The sequence below is a fragment of the Aythya ferina genome (genome assembly GCF_964211825.1).
Source record: "Aythya ferina genome assembly, chromosome: 5".
Lineage (NCBI taxonomy): Eukaryota > Metazoa > Chordata > Aves > Anseriformes > Anatidae > Aythya > Aythya ferina.
The window spans coordinates 10,442,531-10,465,445 of NC_140301.1; the positions used below are offsets into that span (position 1 = coordinate 10,442,531).

General features: G+C 39.8%; 1 protein-coding gene and 1 long non-coding RNA gene across 3 annotated transcripts in view; one reads left to right on the forward strand and one right to left on the reverse strand.

Moving 5' to 3' along the window:
• Window positions 1-21,260, reverse strand: part of SLC17A6 (solute carrier family 17 member 6) — a 33,555-nt gene extending 12,295 nt beyond the window's left edge. The window contains exons 1-4 of the mRNA XM_084520787.1: window positions 20,640-21,260; window positions 17,443-17,695; window positions 16,632-16,750; window positions 200-314 (exon numbers count right to left, since the gene is read on the reverse strand). Coding sequence (XP_084376913.1) covers window positions 200-314; window positions 16,632-16,750; window positions 17,443-17,695; window positions 20,640-20,725 — 573 coding nt within the window. The 5' untranslated portion in view covers window positions 20,726-21,260. The remainder of the gene's footprint in view (window positions 1-199; window positions 315-16,631; window positions 16,751-17,442; window positions 17,696-20,639) is intronic.
• Window positions 1-22,915, forward strand: part of LOC311437469 — a 317,804-nt gene that overhangs the window by 58,770 nt on the left and 236,119 nt on the right. For both annotated transcript variants that reach the window (XR_014693484.1, XR_014693485.1), the window contains exon 3: window positions 8,312-8,354. This is a non-coding gene — a long non-coding RNA (uncharacterized lncRNA). The remainder of the gene's footprint in view (window positions 1-8,311; window positions 8,355-22,915) is intronic.

Genomic DNA, 22,915 nt, shown 5'->3' on the forward strand with positions numbered 1-22,915 from the left:
CTCAGCAAGGGAAAACTTCACTACATAATTTCATAGGTGAAAGAAAATCTATAATTCTTACAGTGTAACCCATTACACTAAAAATCAGGAGTAAATTAAAAACAATTTTTATTTTTTATCAAAAAAAAAGTGACAGTTTCTGCTTAAAAGCTAATAAACATGCATCACTTTTACTGGTTATGTTACGATTTTTCCATACCTCTACAAGGCCCTGCAAGATCCTAACAAAGATGACACACCCGTAATGCACCCTGGCTGCAGAAGGTATTAGCATGTTGAGGGAGGATGTCAGCAGTATAGCAGCACCAAACACTCTGCAAGAGTGGAAACAAGTAGAGGAAGCAACTTCAGTATTGTTCCAGTGCACATATTCCACATATGTTCATATACCCATATCAATAAATTTCAGTGTATGATATTTATGTAGGGGATATACTAACTGCTGGACTGGGTTAGTGTCTGCTTTCATCTAGGGTAATAACCTGTGTGATAAGACCCACATGGACATATACATCTATTTAGCATTGTTTCCTAGGGAAATACATTTTGTACGATCACATGTCTATATCTTATTCACTTTATATATCCCCACTCTTTCCTTTTCTTAATTTTCACCTTTATTTCAACCAACTCTGATTCTATCCTCCAACATCTAGAGAAATTAGAAATTAAATCTCCAAAAGTTTTGCTAAACCAGGTGGCTGGGAAAAAGAGAAATTTGTATGAATGCTTTAATATAAGAAAGTGGCAACATAGATTCTCTACTTTTAAAGCAGAAGAGAATCCACATTTATATATGCCAAAGCAGAAGGAAGAATTTCAAACAGAGCCAGCATTTTCTTAGCTACAAAAGCAAGTCAATGTGTGTCAAGTCAAGCACATGCCCAAAGCAGAGATCATTCTTTCTGTTGTTTATTTTTTTAATGACTGCTCAGTGAATATTAATAATTTTGCCTCCAACAACATCCTAGCAATTGCTTTAAATCAAGTACATTATAAGGTCTAAATACATGTGTGAAATAATAATTCATATTCAAAACTATTATTATAGTTTTGACTAAATTTTAATTTAATTTAATGAATATGAACCCCTTGTGGTAGCAAGCCTTTTCTCCAGTACTATTCTTTTTTTTCTGTTCATTCAACTATGCAAAGTGATGTACCCAGTGGCATTGATTGGCCTCTTTCTTTATACAAAATTATGTAATGCTAAGATAAATCCTGGAGATATCTTAACATATGACATCATGGTATCTGATGTGGAACTGATTTGACAGAAACTTTTAACCTTAGCATGTGTTCTTTAGAAATTGGTACAGTGCCATAAGTTAGTGAGAAACAGACCTTAGGCTAAGGAAGGAAGAAGCTGTGATAAATTTCAAGAGGAAATTTCTTCCTGAATACATCTATTTTTCAAATCGTCTGCTTAGAGTTACATCCTGATAAAAATACTTTAAATAGCAAATTGAACATATTCCACTACTAAAGTCTGACAAATATTAAATGGCAGCTAAAAAAAAAAACAAAAACAAACAAACAAAAAAAAAAAAACAACACTTCTGGCACTTAAAGGAGGCTTTGTTAAATAGCTCTAACCCTGGTCTCTTCACTGTGTTCCTGGTGTCCCCATCTTGTCTCAGAGAACATCTGGCTCGCTGTGCAGCACAATTCTGCCTTCACTTGGCAGCATGTTCAGTACATTCACTGGGACTGACTGGTGCGTGTATTTGTGTCTCGTTGAGTGAACTGTCTTGGACTGAATTCTGTCTTTACTCCTAATTTCTATACGTGTAAGTTTCTTTTCGTAGCTTTGTGAATCACATCAAAAGTGAGTGCAGTTCATTTCCTTACATTTTAATATCCCTGATACGTTCACATAAAATATAATGGTGTCTTGGTTTTCATTTGCTTTTTTTCTATATTTATTAATGAGAACAGTGTGGAACTCAAGGGAGCTTTGCTTGTGATTTTTATGAATTCTTTTTAAAAGTAAGATGTTCCTGTTACCAATTTCTGAAGAAAAATGGACTGTAACTGTTTTAAAGATTCGCTGAGAATATCATTTCTGTGTGAGCAAGAAGAAAGCACTGCTTAGTTTGTAGCTATTTCTATTTCTTTTCTGAATAGATATTTAACTAGGTTCCTAATGCAGTGATATATTCTGAAGTTTGTGAATCGGTGTGTAGACTTGCGGGAGCAGATTCTTAGCTAGTGTGAATCAGCAAAACACTTTCTAAATCACAGTTCTTCTTCAGGTCCTGCAGAAATATTAGGAATTTACCATCTCTTTATTGGGATGAGATCTACAAAATAGTTGTGGTATATTGCTATTTCATCAAGGAAATTTAGTCTAATTTTTCAATTCTGCCTCTGAAATCAGCTTCTGTTTGCCACAATTGAAGGCTGTATTTCCCAGAATTGCCTTGTTCTCATGTTCGCTAAAGAGAAGCTGTTTTTTTAAATTTGTTCTTTCTAGAAAAGAAAGTAAAATGCATTTTAGAGAATGATTCAAAACATGCGTCTTCAAAATGAAAATCTTGTCTGTATTCAGACACACAGCTACTAGTGAAGGTTCAGTTATGTTGAGGACCATATGATAAAACAATTCCACAATGTCACTTGTAAGTCAGAGTTCTCTCAGGGCTATGCTTTATCAAAGCAGCTTTCTCAAAAACAAACTCATTTTTTTTCCAAGTATCTATGGAGTTAAGAATAGAATACATTACAAAGTTAAATTATTATTCTTGTCAGAAATGTCCTTTCTGTTCCTTTTTTTTTTTTTTTTTTTTTTTTTTTGAATCCAAATTAAATGAAGTACCATGATTTTAGTGTATGTCTATTGTAGTGACCCAGTTTCCTCTATAACTCTCAGTCAGGAGCAAATACAGCTTCTTACATTTGCTTTGCATTTCTCAACACGCATCCATAAATATCACTGTATTTCTCTTTCATGCTCTTTTATGTTGTTATATTTAGTTCATCCCCACTATCACTAAAGTCTTCTTACTAATGAATTATTGTGGTATAGTTCTGTTTTTTGTACAAACTTCCTGTTCTATTGTTCGAAATACCTTAGCTAACTACATTTATGATTTAGATCTAAATACAGTGCATTTCTGGGGTATTTTACTGACCTACATATCAGTCCCCCCAAACTATGTTGTATTTTTTTACTGCTTAGCATTTTGTTACCTGTGTTAAGTTACTGATTTTATGATCCATTGTACTCTTGAGTTTCAGTTCTTATTTGCCCAATTTGGCTACAACATTAACTGAACATTTATTTCATAGTGGGTGCATTCCAAACCCCACAAAACATATCTTAATTCCATGGTACACATTGAAGAGCTTTAGCAGACTGAAGGTAGACTCTGGGAAAAGTACAGTATGCCACAGAGACAGAACAGGAGAGGCTAATGACAATGCCATCATTCTCGGTCTTGGCATTAGGAGGGAATTTAAGTGCTACGATATACCTTCAGCAGTCCGTAGATGTGGGGGAAAATTCCTTTCTGACCCCAAAACAGCAACAACTGTACCCATATAGAAAATAACCATATACAGAAGAAGACAAATGAGTAACAACAGTAGTAGCTTGTCGAGGAGGGAAAAAAAAAAAAAAAAAAAAAAAAAAAAGGTAAATCCTAAACCAGAAGCCCTGAAACAAAGAATTATGCTTTGCTTATCTATTTCTATTTCTAGACTCAGTAGACTCAGTCCCAGAAGACAGAATCTAACATTGATCCTCAGTGCTTTACTGACATTGGCATTATATGAAGGTCATGAGCTGTGCCTTAGTCCTCCTGTAATACAAGTAGTAATAATAGCAAAATCATATTTGACTAAGAGACTTTTGGGATGGGAACAGAGGAAGGAAATGACTCTGACATGTCAGGGAAAATGCTTAGAATGGAATGAAGTTGCAGGAAGAATTAATCTTTTGGGGTTTCAAGCTAGTTGGCTCATTTTTATCTTTTGGGACCAACTAAAGAGAAAAGAAATGTATTTATTTTCATCTCTGGATTTCTAATTTCTACATATCTATGCATCCCCACCATTCTCATCTACCTTTTCCAGGCAATTCGTATTACATGAGCATTCTGCTTGGAGTTGCATTATAGATTTTGTTACTTTGTTGGAAAAAGTGCCAGCTCAAAAGTGAACTGAGAACAGTGGGAATACAGATGCGTGCCAAATGCTGAATGCCAGATGGGTGACATATTGGGTTGCACATATGATATCTGAAAATAAGGAGTCCTGGTTGGAAGCATCCCCTTACCCCAAGGACTGGGAATGAAAATTACTAAAATGACTGCATAAAGCTAAACCTCCTTTCATATGTGCATGGTAGGACTCAATTCTCCAGTTGTCAGAATCCAGCACATTTTTATTGATGTCATTCTTTAATATCATTGACAATGTCTACAATTATGTGCCTCTTTACAGATAATTGCGGTCCATTTTTATTAAAAAGAAACTATTACAGAAATTAAGTTATATGTCAAATCAAAAGCATATGAATTACCTTAACTGAAGTCTGTCCTTAAAAAAGTAACGTGTATGTTGAAAATGGCAATTTTAGCTATTTATTTCAAAGAGAAAATGTTTGAGGTTTAAGATGCTTAAATACATGTATATACCGTATTAATGAACTATGAATGCCACTTCATTAAAATCCAAAAATAACTTAAAAACAGTAAATGTTCACTGACAACTACAAAACAACTTGGAATGTATATTTTAATGGAATTACATTGAGAGCTATGAAGGCATAAAAGGTTTCACATCGCTTTTCATGATAACCTAAACAAGTTTTAAGTTACTTCAGCAGGAAATTCATTCAGGACTGTAACTGAATATTTTTCACCTCCAAAAAGCTTCCTATCGTCATTTCATTGAAGACCTATCTGTGGAATAAGAAAGCTTCGTAATTTTGTTTTGTCATAATTTCCACGGGAATCATGAGGAAAAAGCACAGCATTCCACACTGTTAGAGCAAATTAAATTGTAATACTACTGGGATTATTACTCTGACATTAAACAGGAACCTATGGAAAATGTAGCCCATAGTAATTTCTGGGACATCCAACCTCCGTACTTGACAGTTTTATAGTAATGCTGATCACATTATAATGCCTTTATTTTCATTTGCTAATGTATTTGCATTGTACATTTTATATAAAATACCATCTTCTCTCTTTTAATGAACTGTCTAAACTTTTTTTAACTATTCAATCGATTGCTTTTGCCACCTTGTGAATGGTTTTCTGCACAGGTATTCACAGGATGGTGCCATCCTTGTGCACAAGCTAGTTTGAACACAAATATTTAGTGACTCTTCACTGATTCAAATGCTTTTCCATGTTTTTTCTCACAGTCCTACATCATCTAAGCTAATTGTAACTGAGCACAAGTCTTGCTTATAGGAAGATCTTCATACAAAATGAACAGGGAATATTTTGCCATAAACAAACGTAAAACATTTTTTCTAGTCTTACATGAGTTTCTTTTGTTAAGTAAGGGTACAAATTAAAAAGGAGTGAAAACATGAATTTTCCTTGCAAAGCTTTCCCGACCTAGTCTGAAGATGAAAATTCTAAAAAAAAAAATTAAAATAAAATAAAAAATAAAAAATTATTTGGATTCAAGTTGTCAAGCAGGAGAAACAGCTGGCATGTTATTGACTTTTCTCTTCCTTACAGAAAATGCATAAAATATGTTAAAGAGCAAAGACTTATTTTATGAAACATATGTAAAAATAAACTAGATCTTTGCTAGCCTTAGAGGTTCTTTCTTGAACCATGATTGTTTGGGAGAGTCCCAAAGCAGGAGCAGCTTTGGGCAGTGTCATGCAGAGTGACTTTGTGGATTATTCTATCAGCTGAAGATTGCTAAAATTTGTTATCTTCTGTTCTGACTCCACTGACTATCATTTATCTTTGACATACCTTCTCCTGCAAAAGATCAGCAACACAACATAGAATCAATGATGCTTTTTTTTTTTTTTTTTTTCTACGACCCAAAGAATTTCTTGTCTGAGAAGAACTGCAAAGCTGAATGCTGGATTAAATGCTTAATTTTTTTTGAGTAAAGCATAATGTCTAAGCAGAAACAGGACAGAAGCTAGCTTGAATGCCTGTAGGCATGCAGAGTCTTTTCAGAATCCTTTCTTCTGCAGATGTTGCTAGCAATGCCAAATTGTGACCATTTTTTTAAACTTAATTTTTTTCTTTCAGCTGTACAGTGACTGAATATATAGAAATTTCAGGATTTTAGCTGCTGATTAACACTTCCCTTCCTACAAAGTGTCTCTCCACCTGTACTAGGATCTTCTAATACTTTAATAGAGAACATGGACATTTTGAGAACCTGAGTTTGATCTGCCAGGTTTGAAGACAAATAAATACCAAAATATACCCAAGCCTTTTAGTAGAATAGACCTTACTAGGACTGGTCCAACCACCAGAGCAAAATGCCATGCAGAAGTCAAAGTGTACCAGTAACAAGGTCCCTTTCACCTTCTGCTTTCTCTGAGCCCCATTAATGCCACTGACTTATACAGGTCAAACCAAACCCCAAACAGTTCTCAGGCTATGCCTTCCATTCACAGACTTATTTTTGATACAGTGTGTGTTTTTGGAAGAATTTGGGCTTGTTAGATGACAGCATCACAGCAGTTGATGCTGAATGTAAAAGACTCCTGGGTCATTAAATTCTGATCATTGCTTTTACCAGCAAGTGCATTACATCACCCTTTCATAAGCAGACCTCGTTCCATCTCAGAAGTAATTAGCATTTGCCCTACTTATTTTGGAAGCCTTTCCAGCTTGTGACTTCCTACATCCAATAGATATATTGCACTCATGCTGTCTATTTTAGCAGTTTTAATATTTGCATTTTACCCCAGCAGAAATCCTGTCTTCTTTCTTTTGCATCACTAGGCAAGCTGGGCCCTCTCCATCTCATCTTCCTTATTCTTCATTCATTTGATCACCCTACTAACCCTCTCTCTCTCCTGTTTGAATTCTTCTGGGGAATCTCTCAGACCTGTGGTTTCATTTTACAGCTCATTATATCCATCGATGTCTGGACAAAACTCAGACTCATTCCTTCTAGCTCATTAGCTTTGGGTTGGCTTGCTCTTTAAATATGTAATCTGCTAGATCGTGTTTCAAATCAAGACCATCTCATTCAAATTACCTAACCGAGTTCCAGGTCTTAGGCTGTGATTCATAACTGTCTCTGTTGATTTAGAGATATATAATACACCTATAAAATAAATCAGCTTTAAAATATTTTGTGGATCTGGCTGGGATGATAATTGCTATGTGCTGGACTCAGAGGCTTTATCTGTACTGCTTTGTGGAGTGTTTTGTGACATACAGACTACATGTTATGGATATCTGCATCCCTACTGCTCAGGTTAAATGTGGATTCCTTCAGAACAAAGTGATGGTGATGTTAACATTTTTATGCAGACAGCCTAAACAGCATTTTGTAGCATGAAATCCAGTGTATGTAGTGTATTGGGGTGGAGTACCAAAGCAGGTAGAGGTGATTAAGGATGTCTGTTGTAATAAGTGTCTGGAGTTAACTCTGCCAGAAACATACATGGATTTTGTTTCAGAGGGGATTAGATATTCCCCAGTGAACAGGACCCTGGTTTTGAGGTATCATACATGCAGTAAGGATTCTGGAGGCTCAAGACCTGGGAGAAAACTGGGAGCAAAGTTTTTTGACAGTATTGACATATCTGGATGATATTATCTCGATAAATAAGCTTTCTTTATAAGCTTGCTCTGAATTCATCTGCTGTAATTGTATCTAAACTGTGTGGCAACTTTTCTACAGATGGCAAATTTTCAGATTTCATCAGAAACATGAGATCAAAGGATTTAGATTAATGGAGGAGGGAATGCAAAAATAAGTCCTAATTTCAGATGTAGCCCGTCTCTTGTTAGCTGTATCTGAACAAGCAGATTCAAATTCTGAAATTGTTATGGTTTGTCCCCAAATTACTCCTGGATTTAGTATCTCGAGAATACGATCATCTATGATCACTGCCATGCTATATCCTAACAGTTCCAAAAACCCACCTTGTGTAACACAGGTGCTTCACAGCACCAGAGAACGTAATATTTTCACCTATAATGTTACTGCTTGACGTTTGCTTGGAACCTCCATATTTAACATCCTTAATGGTGGTTTACTTTCTTTCAATTTATGCTAATGTAAGCAGTACTCTTACTGACTTCTGAAAAGATCATTTTTCCTCTGTATTATATTGTGACAATTGTTTGCATTTTTCCAGCTGTTTCCCGCTGCTTCAGTAGTTGCCTTCTTGACTGCAAACTGTAAGTAGCCACTCATTTGGAATATTTACATTACTTATACTCATGTTTATTAACTATGTCCCTGTCATGTCATTCATTCATGTCTTTTGTAAGCTAAATAATCCTGATAATGTTTATTTTACTCTTACTCTCTTTTCACTTTGTAATCATGCTGATTATCCTTCTTGGGATATTTCCTATTTCTGTTTTCTTATTTGAAACGGACTAGGAGGAATTGAACCCCCTACAAGGAGATGATATTTAGCTATTCTGTGACATTATATCATCACTCTGACTTTTCTATAGTATAGACTAATTTTCTGTTGACTCTGTTGACCCTCATACAGTAGACACATTCATTTGAAATGCTCACCCTGACAGCTTATGGCTTCATGAATGATAGACAGGATGTAGTGTTCTGTTTTTTTTTTTTTCTTTCTTCTGAATCGGGCCCTCAGTTTGCGTAAAATGGCACAGGGCTAACAAAGCTGGGGCTGTGCCATGAATATCGGAGTGGTTAATGAACTCAGCTGCCCAGCAAAACAGATAGAATAAGATACCTTTGACATTAGAGAGGTACACTTATTCCCAAGTGCCAGTCTTAGGCTGAACATGCTTTATGAGAGAATTGCATAAAACTAATCCTCTCTCATAATAGTCTGTGGCCAGAAGCCATAGTATAGCAGCTTTATTTGTCTTTTTAGAAATGTGATAAAACAGGTTATTTTCATTCATATGTGTACAAGGGAGGAGGGGGATGTGTATATGTGCCCTTCATACTAAATCCTATTATAAGCCCTTCATGAAGCATTAATATGTAAAAGCCGACCTCCCGCCATCTAATCTAGTATAATAAGGGCTTGGATACATTATTAATTTTTGTCACACATCTGAGGCCCCCTTTTATCAACCAAAACCCCTATCCAAATCCCTTGTTGCATCATTAAATTGTGAAAACAGCTTCATCATTCATGACAGAAAAATGGAAGGACCCCGAGCCATATGGCAGAGGGAGCAGCAGGACCAGCCGCCCATAGATGTCTCCCCAGTCCCCTCCTTGCAGTGACTGGTGCTTACAACACCCTGCAATGCAGCAAGGTGACAAAATCGTCTTGCTTTTTTTGTGCAGTATTGGCTCCTTTGCCTGGAAACAGACGAACCCAATGGCAGTGCCTGGGTTCATAGCCCAGTTTAATCTGCAGGGTTTTGAACTGGATGTGAAAGGTGGAACTGGCAAGTACAACAGCAGGGGTTCTCTCATACAGTGCGAGGTCAGCTTCTGTCTTCAGAGGTTCAGAAACTGGCTCTTGTCTAATCATTCCCTGGTTGTGCTGTGAGCTATATATAGTTCGCAAAAGAAATAAACCTCACACAATATCTCTACCTACAGGAAAATGTAAAGATGTTAAGTTCCAGGAAATATTTGTACTTCTATTTCTAAACCAATACTTAGCTTATGTATTTCATGCTCGTTGTCATTAGGACTGACTGAATTAAGGAGAAAGGTATTATAATTTCAGTGACACACAAACGACACACTTTCTGTGAAAATCTTTGGGTCTCTGAGATGAAATGCTCTGACATATAGTTGTCTGAAATATCATTCAGGTTATTCATGGAAATAATCCTATCGGATTACTTGCTGGGTACAAGGATTTAGCCCTTAATAACAAGATGAATGGCACTTTAAAAACAAAAAAGAATTTGAAATGAAAGGTTGATTTATATATTTTCAATCAGGTTAGAATGTGACAATGATGAAGAGTTAACAGAGATGAGAGATAATTAGGTGGCAGAGAAATTCAGAGTAATTCTGTAAGGATGATCCTTAATGTGAATAGTGCAAGGATTTGTGGTTTAATAGATAATGAGAAATATAAGTCATTATCATAGAATTACAATGTGACTTACACATTTTTTTAAGTTGTCATTCTATTCTGCTTTCTGTAGGTCTTTATGTGTGAGAGTTCTAATGCTTAAGGATACACAGATGAGCTAAAATAGCCAGGTTTGTTTTACAAAAAAGAGTCTGTGACTATTACAGATCTGTTTTTGAAACAGTGTTTGGCATGTACAGTCAAAAACTGCATTTGTATTTTAAATATATTTTCTTGGAAATGAATTCCCCAGCCTGTATGACCCATTAACAGTGACCCATTAATTTCAGAGAATCTTTGATGATTTATGTTAAGTATTTAACCTGTTAACATCCTAACTGTGATCAGTGAGGAAATCCTGCCATGGCATTTTGGTACTGCTTCTGATAGGACAATGGATTTATTACACTTCTCCAGTGTGTTTTTTAAAGAATTTAAAAAGGATGAGTCAGAAGTTAAAATATAACTGTATTTCAAGTACCCTGAGATGAGGTGGTGAAAAACAGCCTAGCTTGGTACCTTTCCATATGCATGTGACAGCACAGCAGGAGGTTTATTCAGACAGTTGCAGCTTTTCATTGCACAAATGTGGAATAGGAAATATTAATGTAAATAAAATTATTGTTTTTCCAGGTTAATGACAGAACAAATGAATAATGCTAAGCCCAAGAAAATATTAGTTCATCTAGCCTGTCATCCTCTGTGACATTGGACCTTATATTTTGTTTAATTATCTCTTATATTTCACCTAATTATCCCTGTACTGAAAGCATTTATTTGTAGTAGCTAAAATACAATTTTCAAAATAGGAATCTAACACCCAAAGGAGAAGACTTCAGCATATAATTTCCCAGTGCTAGCTGTTATTACTAACATTTATGCTTTGTGGGTTTTTTTGTTTGTTTGTTTTTGTTTTTGTTTTTTAATCTAGCTTTTACTTACTGATTCTAGTTATATCTACTTTCTATATCTTTCTAAAAAACACATTAATACCTAGGATTTTTTTTCCAGAGCCGTTAATTATGTATTTTAGAAACTAATTACCTGCAAGTATTGTTTTAGATATATTGATACACTGAATACATTGTTCTTTCTATTTTTTTTCACTATATGACATTATATTCTATTTTTCATGTAATTTTGTGACCCTTCCATATCCCATCTGTGATTTTTAATCCTAATATACATGTACTCAAATTACCTGCAACAATCCATTGTCATTTCCGTTGACCTAAATACACTGACTGCTCTAAATACAGAAATATACATATCCCAGGATTATATTGGCTCCCCTACTAGAGCATCTTGTTGGAAACTCATGACAGGTTTCTGGAACAGAATGGCTTAGGAAACCACTCAGTGTTACAGCTTCCCAGGGTGGTTTGCCACTCCTTGATGTTACTTGCACTTAAGCCTCATGTGTATTATTTTGAAGAGAACCCAGCTTACTAAGTGATCTTAAATATGTCTTCTGGTTGTCTGGTCCATTTTGCACCCACAAATTTATACATACGCCTGAAATGGCTGAAGAAATGTCAACATCTCCATAGGTCTTGCTTAAGGACTACTCAGCACTATCATAATAGTGGCTAAATCCTTAAAGTGTTCATAAACACTAGCACATAATCTTTATAGTCTACCAACATGAAATAAATCACTTTTCCAATTACACCACTTGGTTGTGCAAAATTACCCACTTGTTTGTGCAAAACTCAAAGAAAAGGGGCTCTATCACACCACATGGTGGCTTAGGCAAACAGCCCAAGTAATCTGGGTAATCTGTATACAGTATACAGGCAGAGAAAAGCGTATTTTGGGAATGAGAAAATACACTCGAGGTTTTAAGTGCTTCCTAAATTGCTTGCTTCATTAAGCAGTATAGATCCTCCTGGAGGAGCTCAAAGGCAAGAAAACCTGCACCAGTGTCCAGACTGTATGCTGACAGTGATTTCAAAGTGTCAAAACATCCAAACCTGCTTACAACATAATCATTAAAAGACTACAAAATAATGTAATTTTAAAATGTCATTTCTGAATTTCATATCAGGATATTGCATTCCTTGAATTGTTTCAAAACATTTAAATATCTTGGCCTTCACATTCCACTTAAATCAAATTTGGAAAGATAGTTGAAGAATCACCAAACCACAAATTTCTTTTTCTTTTTTTTAATGTAATTTCAGTATATGAGAATGATTGTTATTAGTTTTTTGGTTGTATATTTATTCTGAATTTGTCAAGATAAGGTGATGTCCAATCAGCTCCAGCTAAAGTTCTTTTCATGACCTAAATAGAAATTAAGACTCGGTTGGGTTAGAAGACTGTCGGCATTCCTTAATGTTTCTGCTCACATCTCATGGTAATTGTATAATGATAGCCCCTCTGGTGGGAGCCACTCTAATGCTGACATTCAAACCTGTAGTTTAAAAGCATTCAAATGAGATGTTCTTTGTGCTCTTAAATGGCATTAACTGCCATTATGAGTAATAGCTCAGCTGATTAAATAGTCTGGATACATGATATTAGTACATCACACTTGAGTTTTCATGTTTTCTTGATTTTTTCAAAGAAAAATACTTATAAACAATGCAAAAGCAACTCAGTTCCCTCTTCATGAAAATCGCACTCACAGTAGTGAAAATCCATTGTAACTTTAGTGAAAAACAGTGCGTTGAATCCCCAGCAATTGCAAAAAAAGAAAAAAAAAGTTTCACTTTTTATTCACTCTTCTGTGAGAAATCTCTGCTATTACTAACCAGAGTGGGGTGTACCCAATAAACACGTATATAATGTTGGAATTGTATCTGGAATCTGCTCATATGTTCTTGCCCCTATGGTCTCAACACCTCTGAATCATGGCTACTTTACTCCTGATAAAGATAGAGAAACATCTCTGCTCCCTGCACAGGAGAGAAGGGCATTGCTTATAGTATAAAGTTCTACATAAGTTCAGGTATGAGAAATAACCTAGATTAGTTGCAAACTTGGATATCCATGTGACAAAATGCCTTCTCTAAACTACTAGAACATGCCTCAGTATTCTGCTCATTGTATAATGTTTTATTGATGACAAAGTTAATTGTTCATTGAGAACTTAACCCAGAAAAAAGGTATAACTGTGATAAACCCTACCCATGGGACTTCACGTTGGACTTCCTTTGTTCCTCCAGCCTAGTGTGGTTGCCTGTGTAGTGATTTTGTACCAGCACCTTCCAGAGACAGGTCCTCCTCTGGGAGGAGAGGTCTCCAGCCTTGTAGCAACAGGAAAATCTTTGCTATTTTCACACACGTCTCAAAGGAGGCAAGTTCAAAGCTTCACTGATTGCAAATGAGGGTGCACCTGAGGCCCAACCCATATCTTTTGAAAAATTATGTTGTTTTGCAATGTGCCGAATGTCCCCTATTGCTATAGAAGTCAACAGAGGTTGGAAGTGTTCAGGAGCACCAACCTCTGCAATGCACTAACCCAACTTGTCCTGATCACCTGAGAGGTAAGTGTACAGGACAGGTATTTCTGAATGTTCTCTGCAATTTTGAAAGGCATTTTTGTTTGATCTTGTTGGTACTATAGCAGTATAAACATATCTCTTTTAAATAAAGCATTTTTCTTAGAGTTGGGCTGAAAAGACTATAACAAAATTATCAGTTATAAAAAAATGAGAAAAAGTGAGACCCAAACTAGCTAGTGCAAATTCCTGAGAAAGTCCATTTACTACTTGTAAATCTGTAAATCACTAAATCTGATATGCCAGAAGCAATGGAGAGCTGTGTGTGACAAGATCAATGGGTCAAGGCAGAGCAGAATAACTATGCAGCAGAAGCCTTGAGTTGTACAATTATCAAAGGATGTCAGTAAAATGCTACCCAATGACAGGCTGTTATTGGGGAAAAAAAAATGTTAGAGAGTTCCCAGCAATGCAGACTTGCTAATTCTTTAATGGCAACAAGCATTTTTAAACAGGGACAGGATCAAGTTAAAGGGATCCTGCCCAGCTTGGAACTAATGCATTGTGTGTAGAAAGGTTTACTTGATACCACAGGAGGGTCATTTCTTCCACGTGTTATACCTTAGTGACACATTCAAGCTATGTCAACCCCATCTCTATAATTGGTTGCTAGACTGAATCTTTATGTCAAGCAAACTCTGTCCTGTACACTCTGCAACTCCCTGTCAACAGCAAATTAAGCTCACAAAACAGACCTTGACCCTCTTCCCAATTTCCTTCCATGACATTTGGCAGTCGGGAGGCAGTTTTTCTTTCGTTCATGCTATCTTTCCAATGTAATCATTATCTCCTTCACTCCCAGGGAATGAATCATTCTCCCTGTTGAAAGTCTCCATTTTTCTTCAGCTCAAGGCTGTTTCTCATGGATTGTCTTGAATCTGGTTATGCTAGTCTAGAGGCCATTCTTTTATATTTTTTTTAATGTGAAGGACACCTGAAGTTAGTTTTTCCATATGAATTCAGACTTGCTCTGAATGTAAAGGAAAGCACTGATGGCACAAAGATATTCAGTGAGGATTAAAACAAAACGAACAAACAAAAAAATGTTACTTGGCTGTCGTCCACCACAGCATGAAGGGACCAGCTGAGGCTGTAGCACGTGTAAACCAACAGAGGCTTTTACAGTAGCTCATATTCTAATGGTACTGTGGGCCTCTAAGCCTATATACCCACTTCTATGACTTGTTCTGATGCAGACTTTCTTGGGAAAGGTATGGAAGGTATGGACACCAAGCTTTCCACCACATTTTAGGTGCCAGTTAACCCTCCAGTCATTCTGTTCATTTCAAGTTGAACAAGTAGATGTCAAAATCTGATTGTGGCATTCAGGAACTAACTTGGGGTTTGGCCTCCTCAGTGCTTATTCGAACCACAACCCATCTCTTCATTCTATGCCATTTTTTTTATCTACAGACTAGATACAAATCACAGCCACTATCCATGTTTGACTATTTGCCGTTACTGGCTGGCATGTCACAGGTAGTTCCATACTTAAATCTGTGGTTTACATGGTCATTTGCCTTGTGTGGGAAGTGTCTCTTAGGCTTCCACAGTGCTAATAATGAACACAGTGCTAATAATGCATCTATGAAAGTTGCTGAGTTAAAGTACATCCAGGTTAACAACTGGAACTGGTCTGCATTCACTGGTGTAAATGTAAATGTTCATGAAGAGGAGAAAAGTTTGATTCACCTGTGCCAGGTCATGTGTTTATACTACCGAGTTTTCCTGGGGATGTCCAAGCCTTTGTCTTGCAAATCGTTGTAGTTAACATCACTTTACATCCGGACTGGTGTAAATTAAGGACATTGCTAGGGCAAACGAGGACAGACTTTTGTTTCTCTGAGTAAAATCCTGCAGTTTTAAGTAAAACTCCTGTTAATCTTCAAGAGTTACAGACTGTGCAAAGATGCAAAAACGCTCAGAGGAGGAGCCCTCTAGCGAGCTGTTAATTGGTGGGTTTTTTTTTTTTGCAATTACCTTTTGCGAACCATTGTCAAAAAGCTGGCACTCGTAAACTGACAGACAGTGATCGCGCCAGTTTAATAAATGTTGTGTTCTGGTTGTGTTAGTGTTTTCCAAGTTCTGGAGGATCTGCCCATTAGTAAATGCTCATCATTGTTCATGTAGGCATCTGTCTAAAAGGTATTTACGTTTGAGAGTCTTTTGCCATAGCTCTCCTCTTTCGCCAGCAAATACAAGCCAGCTTTCTCCCCAGGCAATCTATCCTACCTTTGATGTTGCACACTCCTAAGAAGAGTTAAAGGTATATATTGCTGATTTTAGTATCCATTTGCACTTAGTTTGTAATTGTTTTGAAGAGTGGCACTAGGACCTTTGCTGTTTCTCTGAACGTGGAGCCTATGGCATTAAGTGTGGATGTGAAAGCCTCATGTGTCTTCAATACTCAGCGGATCTAATTAACAGGTAGAATCGCACCCTGGGTGCTTGAAAAATTGCCAGACACCATAGAAACGAGTCCTTAAGTCCCCGCACCATCTGCACTTTCCTTTCATTGTGTAGGTCTCATTGAAACATGTTTTTTGACCATTCGAAATTCATTTGCGTTAATGGAAAATTCCTGCCGATGCTTTTCCTTTTCATAGGAAAAAAAAAAAAAAATCATAAAATTCTTTCATTTGGTAATGGAAAAAAAAAAATCTCTCAAGCTTTGAAACAATAACGAACCTCCGGGCTTGCCTCTGAATGCGGGTCTTTGACTGGCGTCTCCACAACCTCCCCTGCCAACTTCTTTACCGGGAGAAGCAGCTCCGCGCCCCCCCGGCCCGCTCCGGCAGGTAGCTCAGAGGCGGGCGCCCCATGCCCGAGCAGAGCACCCCGCCAGTCCGCCCCCCCCCCCCCCGGCATCCCTGCTCCTGCACAGCGCCTGCCATCGGGACGGGGCCGGCTGTTACCTGTTCGCTGCCAGTCGGGACGAGATATACCCGCCGGGGATTTGGGTGATTATGTATCCCCAGAAAAAAGAGCCGTGGATCATGCCGACTGTTTCGGGATCCCAATTGAACTTCGCTTTCTTCCAGCGCAAGGGACGGGGAGAGAAGGAGAGAAACAGCAGAGGGAGGCTGTCATCGGGCCGGGATAACGCGCGCACCCGCGGCAGCTTCGGCCCGGGGTGCGACCCTCTCCCCACCGCAAACACTCCTCTTGCCCCCCAGATTCCCTGCGCTTCCTCCTGACCCCAAGCTCCCAGCGCCTCCTTCTGCCCCCCTTGCTCCGAGCCGCTTCAAAGCGAGCCTCGGCATTTGACGCCTTTTTCACGCAAATCCTTTCATCCCAGTGTTTTCAAACATTCCTGCACAACCTCCCCGGCTCCGTTACATCTGCTTGCGGTCGGTTGTTCGCTGTCCTCCTTCCCCCTCCCCTATAGTTATTTTACGAGATAGCTGCGCTTTTCGAGGTTGTGTGCGACAAGGGGAAAAAAAATCCGCCCGTAAATTGTACCGCAAAAGGACTTTGGGCTGGGAACTGAAAGGGAAAAATAGGAACGGTCGGTAAAAAGCACTTCCCCTGCAGCAGCGGGATGCGAAGGGCGGCGGCGGGGCCGGGCAGAGCCGCGGGGGGGCCGGGGAGCGCCGCGGGGCCGGGCCCGAGGCGGGGGAAGCGCCCCGAGAGCGGCGGAGCCCGGCTCGGCTGCGCTCGAGTGCCTGACCTGGGGCTGGGAATTGTACCGAGAGGCCAGAGGAGTTACGAGGGAAGGGTTCCCACCTCTTTAATAATTTTTCCTCCTCGGTGTATGGTGCTGTTATTGACCATGTCCACGATGGCCACTCCCAAGTTACATCGGATCCCGAAGGAAATGCAGAATCCCAGTCCACTCATGATGGCAATGATGTACCTCCGGGGCAGCCCGAAGCAGGTACAGTCGCAGAGCGGGGCTTTCTTCTCGGGCACTTCCATGGGTTTCCCATCTTCCGTCAGCTCGATGGTGTCCCCGGGCTTCTGCCTCTTCTCTAGGACTCTGCCCGACACAAGAAGGGAAAGTCAAGCCCCGGCTCCAGCCCTGCCGCCCTGCCTGAATGCACGGCTACCTCGGGCAGCCGGAGGCTTAAGTTCACCGCTCCCCCCGCCCCTTTGGCTGGCTTTGGTTCGATTTGAGTGTTTACTCCTTGTTTTCCGTTCACCTTCAGCCGTTCTTCAGCTGTGACCTGTGGGAGTCACGATTAGTCATCCCCAGCTCCCCCCGCCGCCCCGCCGCAGAAACCCAGGGAGGAGCTCTAGCTGAGAATTGCTCATCTATCATTAAAGACTTCTGCTTAAATATGTAGGGCGCATTAAGAAGACATCATCTGTAACCACTGCAGAGGCGCCATGTTGGGTAGCCCAAGAGGCATAGGCTGGAAACTAAAGCAGTCTTCTGGAGAAGCTTTTATTCTCTCCTTGCTGTACTAGAAACACCAAGGGAAACGGGCTTGGTGTGCGTTTTGTTTCTGGTCTCGGAACAAAAGAAATAGTAACAGAAGGGGTAGGGGAGGGCGATATTGCTACTTATTTTAGATTTGCAAAATGGCTGTCACATGCAGTGAAAGGAAACATGACTGTCTTTGGAGAACTGACATCTCCGGAGAAGTCTTTGCAAAAGATCGCATCTGCTCAGCGACACGTTGCGGGTGTGTGATCGCTGGGCAGGTTTCACCTTTCCCGCTCAGCTCTAACCTCGACCTCATCGCTCCCACTTCCTTGTTTTTACACGGAATCCTATCTCCGAGAAATCAATGTGCAGGAATCTGAAGGGAACCGGTTGTTTGCAGCCATTTCCGATCAACAGAAAAATACCGAGAGAAAAAAAAATAATAATAATAATAATAAAATTAAATAAACCACCAACCCTGTCATTCACGAAAGGTAACTTAGAACATTGCGCCTCTTCTTTGGTGGAAAAGCTTTAAAAACATTGTGTGGATAATACGAAAGATCGGGTTTATCAAGCAGGTACCCCGTGCTGAATCTCTTAGTCTTCTTTTGCAGTCACTGAGATGTTTAAAGGACAGAAACACTAACCACTTCCATCCCAGCTCCATCCTCTTGAGGAGAGAGTACGTGATCATTTCCCGACACTCGGCACTCCCCTGGCACTGCCCTAACCCCGCTTTAAGAAGTGTTTTCTCACCTCAGAGGTTCTCCTCAGAGGAGCTTCTTTTTGAGGTTAACTTATCCGGCTAATGGGGCAGCAAGAATTAGCAGAATCAGGCTCAAAAGGTTCTCTGTGTTTTGGAGCAAATGCAGAGATTTTCGCTAATAGCTACTCATTTGAAATCCTGACGATTTTCTCTTTGCTGGGAGAATTATTTCCATGCTTTAAGACCGCATCTTATTTTTACTGTCTTAAAGTTGTAAATAAAATGCAGCACAGTGCTTTTAAGTTAAAAAATTCGTTTGTGTGAATAAGGAATGATGTAGAAGTGTCTTCTCACCGAATGGACTTATCTGCGGCAAGACGCTAAGGTGTAAGGGACGTGAAAGCTATTTTAATTTTCAGAATAGGAAAAAAAAATAGTTCAGTCCTGTGCCTTGAAAAAAAAAAAAAAGCAAATGGTGTATTTGTTTATTAACGGGGTAGTTCAAACGGAATTTTGCTGCAAAATACAAATCCTTTTTCCATTATTCACTGTACGATATAAAAACAGTACTCATGTTCGTTTGTTTCATTTATATTTTGTACAGTCTTTTAGGGGGGAAAAAAAAGTTTGTTTCCTTAATGATATTTTTAATCAGCTTCTCTGATTACCTGTTATTCCTTTTTGTTTTTTTTTTTTGATTACTGAAGATGGTTTAAATAGGATGATGACATGTAGGGTTTTCACTATGTTGTTTTTGGGTTTAGTTGTTCTTTCGGCTTTTCAAAATTGTACCTTTCCTGCTAAAATGAAAATTTTAATTTTGTCTTATCACTTTGCTGATATTTTCCCTTCCCTGAAAATGGCAGCAGAAGTTGTGACTCATGCTGTGGGCCAGCCTTGTGCTTGTGCCCAATACTGCCGCATAGGTATGGAAAAAAGACTTTTACGTGACCTACAATAGGCAGATAAATCCGCAGTTAGCTTTAATCTGTAATTTGAGAAAACTTCGGGGTAATTTCTGGCACAGGTGGCGATCGAAAATATATTGGGTTTTCACAGGCTATTCTCAAACGTCCTGGAGGTCACTGAAGTCACTAGACTGGATGGGGTACGATGTGTCAACTTTAGTACATACCCCTTTTAGGGATGCGCGGATTTGTGTCTGTTTATCTGTGTATACAGACCTTAAAGATGGTAGAAACGTGTACACACAGAAACACACTGTGATGCTTATGAGTTTAGCAATTGCAGTTGTGCATTACTTGTAAGACAAGTGGATGCTTCTCAATGCAGATGGATAAATAATTAAACACATCCATCTATATGTTTCAGCTTCAGAAGAAAAAAAAATCGTTCGGGTATCAATTATTTATACATCTCCGTGTTTATCTTCCTCTGACGACAAATTACACAAGGGACAAGACTAATCGAAACTCGGAAAGATTATTATTATTATTTTTTAATGACTCGTAAGGGCAGCGATAGAGATCCTGCCACTACATTGCAAAATTAACACAAAACAAAAATACAGGGAGCTGCTGTCTGCTGGTTATGATTTGAAATAGGGTCCTGTTTTTGTGCGAGAAAGATGGGGTAATCCTTGGCTACATATTTACTGACACCATCTACGAATCAGATAGACAAGTTACGAGGGTGCCATATTGAGAAGCTTCAGCACTAGTTTCCAGGATCCAGATTATATCAGCGCTATCTAAACAGCTCCCAGCCCCTCCGCCACTAACCTCCCCAAAGCATACCTCTTCGTCCTCCTTCAGCAGCTGACGGTTAAGAAAACCTTCCGATTATTTCTAGCAAATAAGCTCCTATAATAGATCTCAGTCTTACCTGTAGAGTTGACCAAGCGATTTTCCAGCAAAATTCTTCAATCCCTCCTTGCCAGGGGTCAAAATCCTTTGTTTTACCGACTCCATTCCTGCAGGGGTGCTCGCTGGATTCTGCTCTGCTCTGGATAGGGCACCGCTACGAGCAACGGTGGTTCATATTGGTTTAATCTCCTAACTTTCCCCCCCTCATGAAATGGCTATCAGTGCACCTCCGGGTAAAGGGAGAGGGAGAGAAAGCGTGCGCGCGTGTGTGAGAGAGAGAGGGAGAGGGAGAGACGGCGTGCGGAGCCGGGGGGGGAGAGGGCGAGGGCGAGGGAGCGCGCGTGTGTGCGGCAGCGAGCGGGAGGCTGAGAGCGCCGCAGGCAGCTCCTGGCTCTCCCGGCAGCGCGGAGTTGCGAGGCACGGTCAAAAAGTCTCCTCGGCCCCGCGGGCTTCAGAGGTGGCGGGCTCGCGGCGTGCCATGCCCGGCTGGGAGGGGACGGAGCCCCCCTCGCGGGAGCGTTTCCAAGAAATCTCCGTTTGGCGCTGGCGTTTTCCCCGGCTGTAAAGCCAGAGGGGGAGGGGTGCTGTTGGCCGCGGTAGGCAGGCAGGCAGCCCGAAATTCCCCCTTGGCTACAGCCGCCGGAGGGCGCGGAGCGCCGGCCCGTGCGCTGCTCCCGCCCCACCGCCCACCCGCGGGTCGCGCCCCGAGGCGGCGGCGGCCGAGAGGCACCCCCAGGGCGCTGCGCCCCGTCCTCCACCACGGACAGCGCCTTCAGCACCGCAGACAGCGCCCGGCAGCACCGCGGACAGCACCGCGGACAGCACCGCGCCCACTCCGCGCCCCCGCCTCCGCCCGCCCCCCGAGCACGGGGGGCCCCGGACGGGCCTCGTGGGGACCCCCCCTTCGCCCCGGGACTTGGGGTGAGACAGGGCGAGCATCGCTGTTCCATCGAGCGTGTGAAGGACATGGCCTTCGTGCAGTCCTCCACGCTTCTGGGGAGCAGGGCGTTAGCTGCAAGTAGTATTGCTCTTGCTATAAATGGGTAACGTCCATTTGGAAGGTGTATTTATCTCTATATCCATATTCGCTTGAGCAGCTTATTTTATATCACATTAGGCATTCCATAGTGACCACTTTCTCTTAAGCACGTACTATTTTCATGTCTTTTGTATCCTCTGCATTTCTGCGTTGGAATAGGCCAGTACAACATCTAGACTTGATATGTGGTATTTTCAGCACTGGTGTGAGTGTGGCATATTCTGACAACACAGTTTTCTTTCCAGAATCTAACAGTAATTTGCTGATTTTAATCATTTTACACTAGATTGTAGAAGCAAAGCAGATTATTTCTTTCTAACTCATATATGTTATATTTCATACTAATCTTAAGGTTTCGGTACATTTGTAAATTACAAAAAAAAAAAAAAAAAGTGTAACTTGTGTTCTAAACATTTTTTTTTTTCCTAAAATTATTAAGCTCCTTCACTTGCCTAAATTTGACAAATTGTAAACAACATATTTTCAAAGTAAGACTCCCCGAGGAAAATGCGTGTTGTAGCTGCAGTATCCTAAAAGCAACTGCTCTTTGGATTTATATAAATATTTTTTTCTAATGTTGCCCTCTGGTGGAGGGTTAATGAAATTTTACAGCAGCAAAGCACGTTTATACATAAAAGGCCAATTATTTTAATACTGAAATTTCCATAATGACTAATCTCTGTAGAATTTCAGCATTTCAGAGTTGTAAAAGAACCACAAAATAATACAGTAGCAAATATCTTAAAAATATATGTAATTGAAAAGCTGCTAATTAGCATCATAACATAGCGCTGTTTTCTACATCATGGTAGTTTCTGAATGTGGTTTTCAGCATAGTTTTCTGTATGGAATCGTTATTACCATTGCACTGCTGAAAGGATTTTTTTTTCCCAGTACATGCAAACCTAGACAGTTACATAAGCAAGTCTTCCCAGTGTTTTGTGGCTCCAGTGTGCCATTGCAGATGCTCAAAGGAAACCTGTGTACATTAGTAGGGGTGAGACGGGTTTGGATTCCATAAAGCAAGCCTTTCAGAAAACTACTGAGCACTTTTTTTTTTTTCAGCTGGAATTTGAGATTGTAAAGTCTGCAGAGCAAGGGTGTTTCATTTCTTTACACGCTACATACAAGAAAGAGCTCTGGCTCTCCTTTAGAAAGCTCAGCTCTGACTTTGGTGCCATGGCTCAATGTAGCAGCAGTAATTATTATTAAAATAATAACATTTAATAGGTAAATTATGACTGATCTGGAAAAGA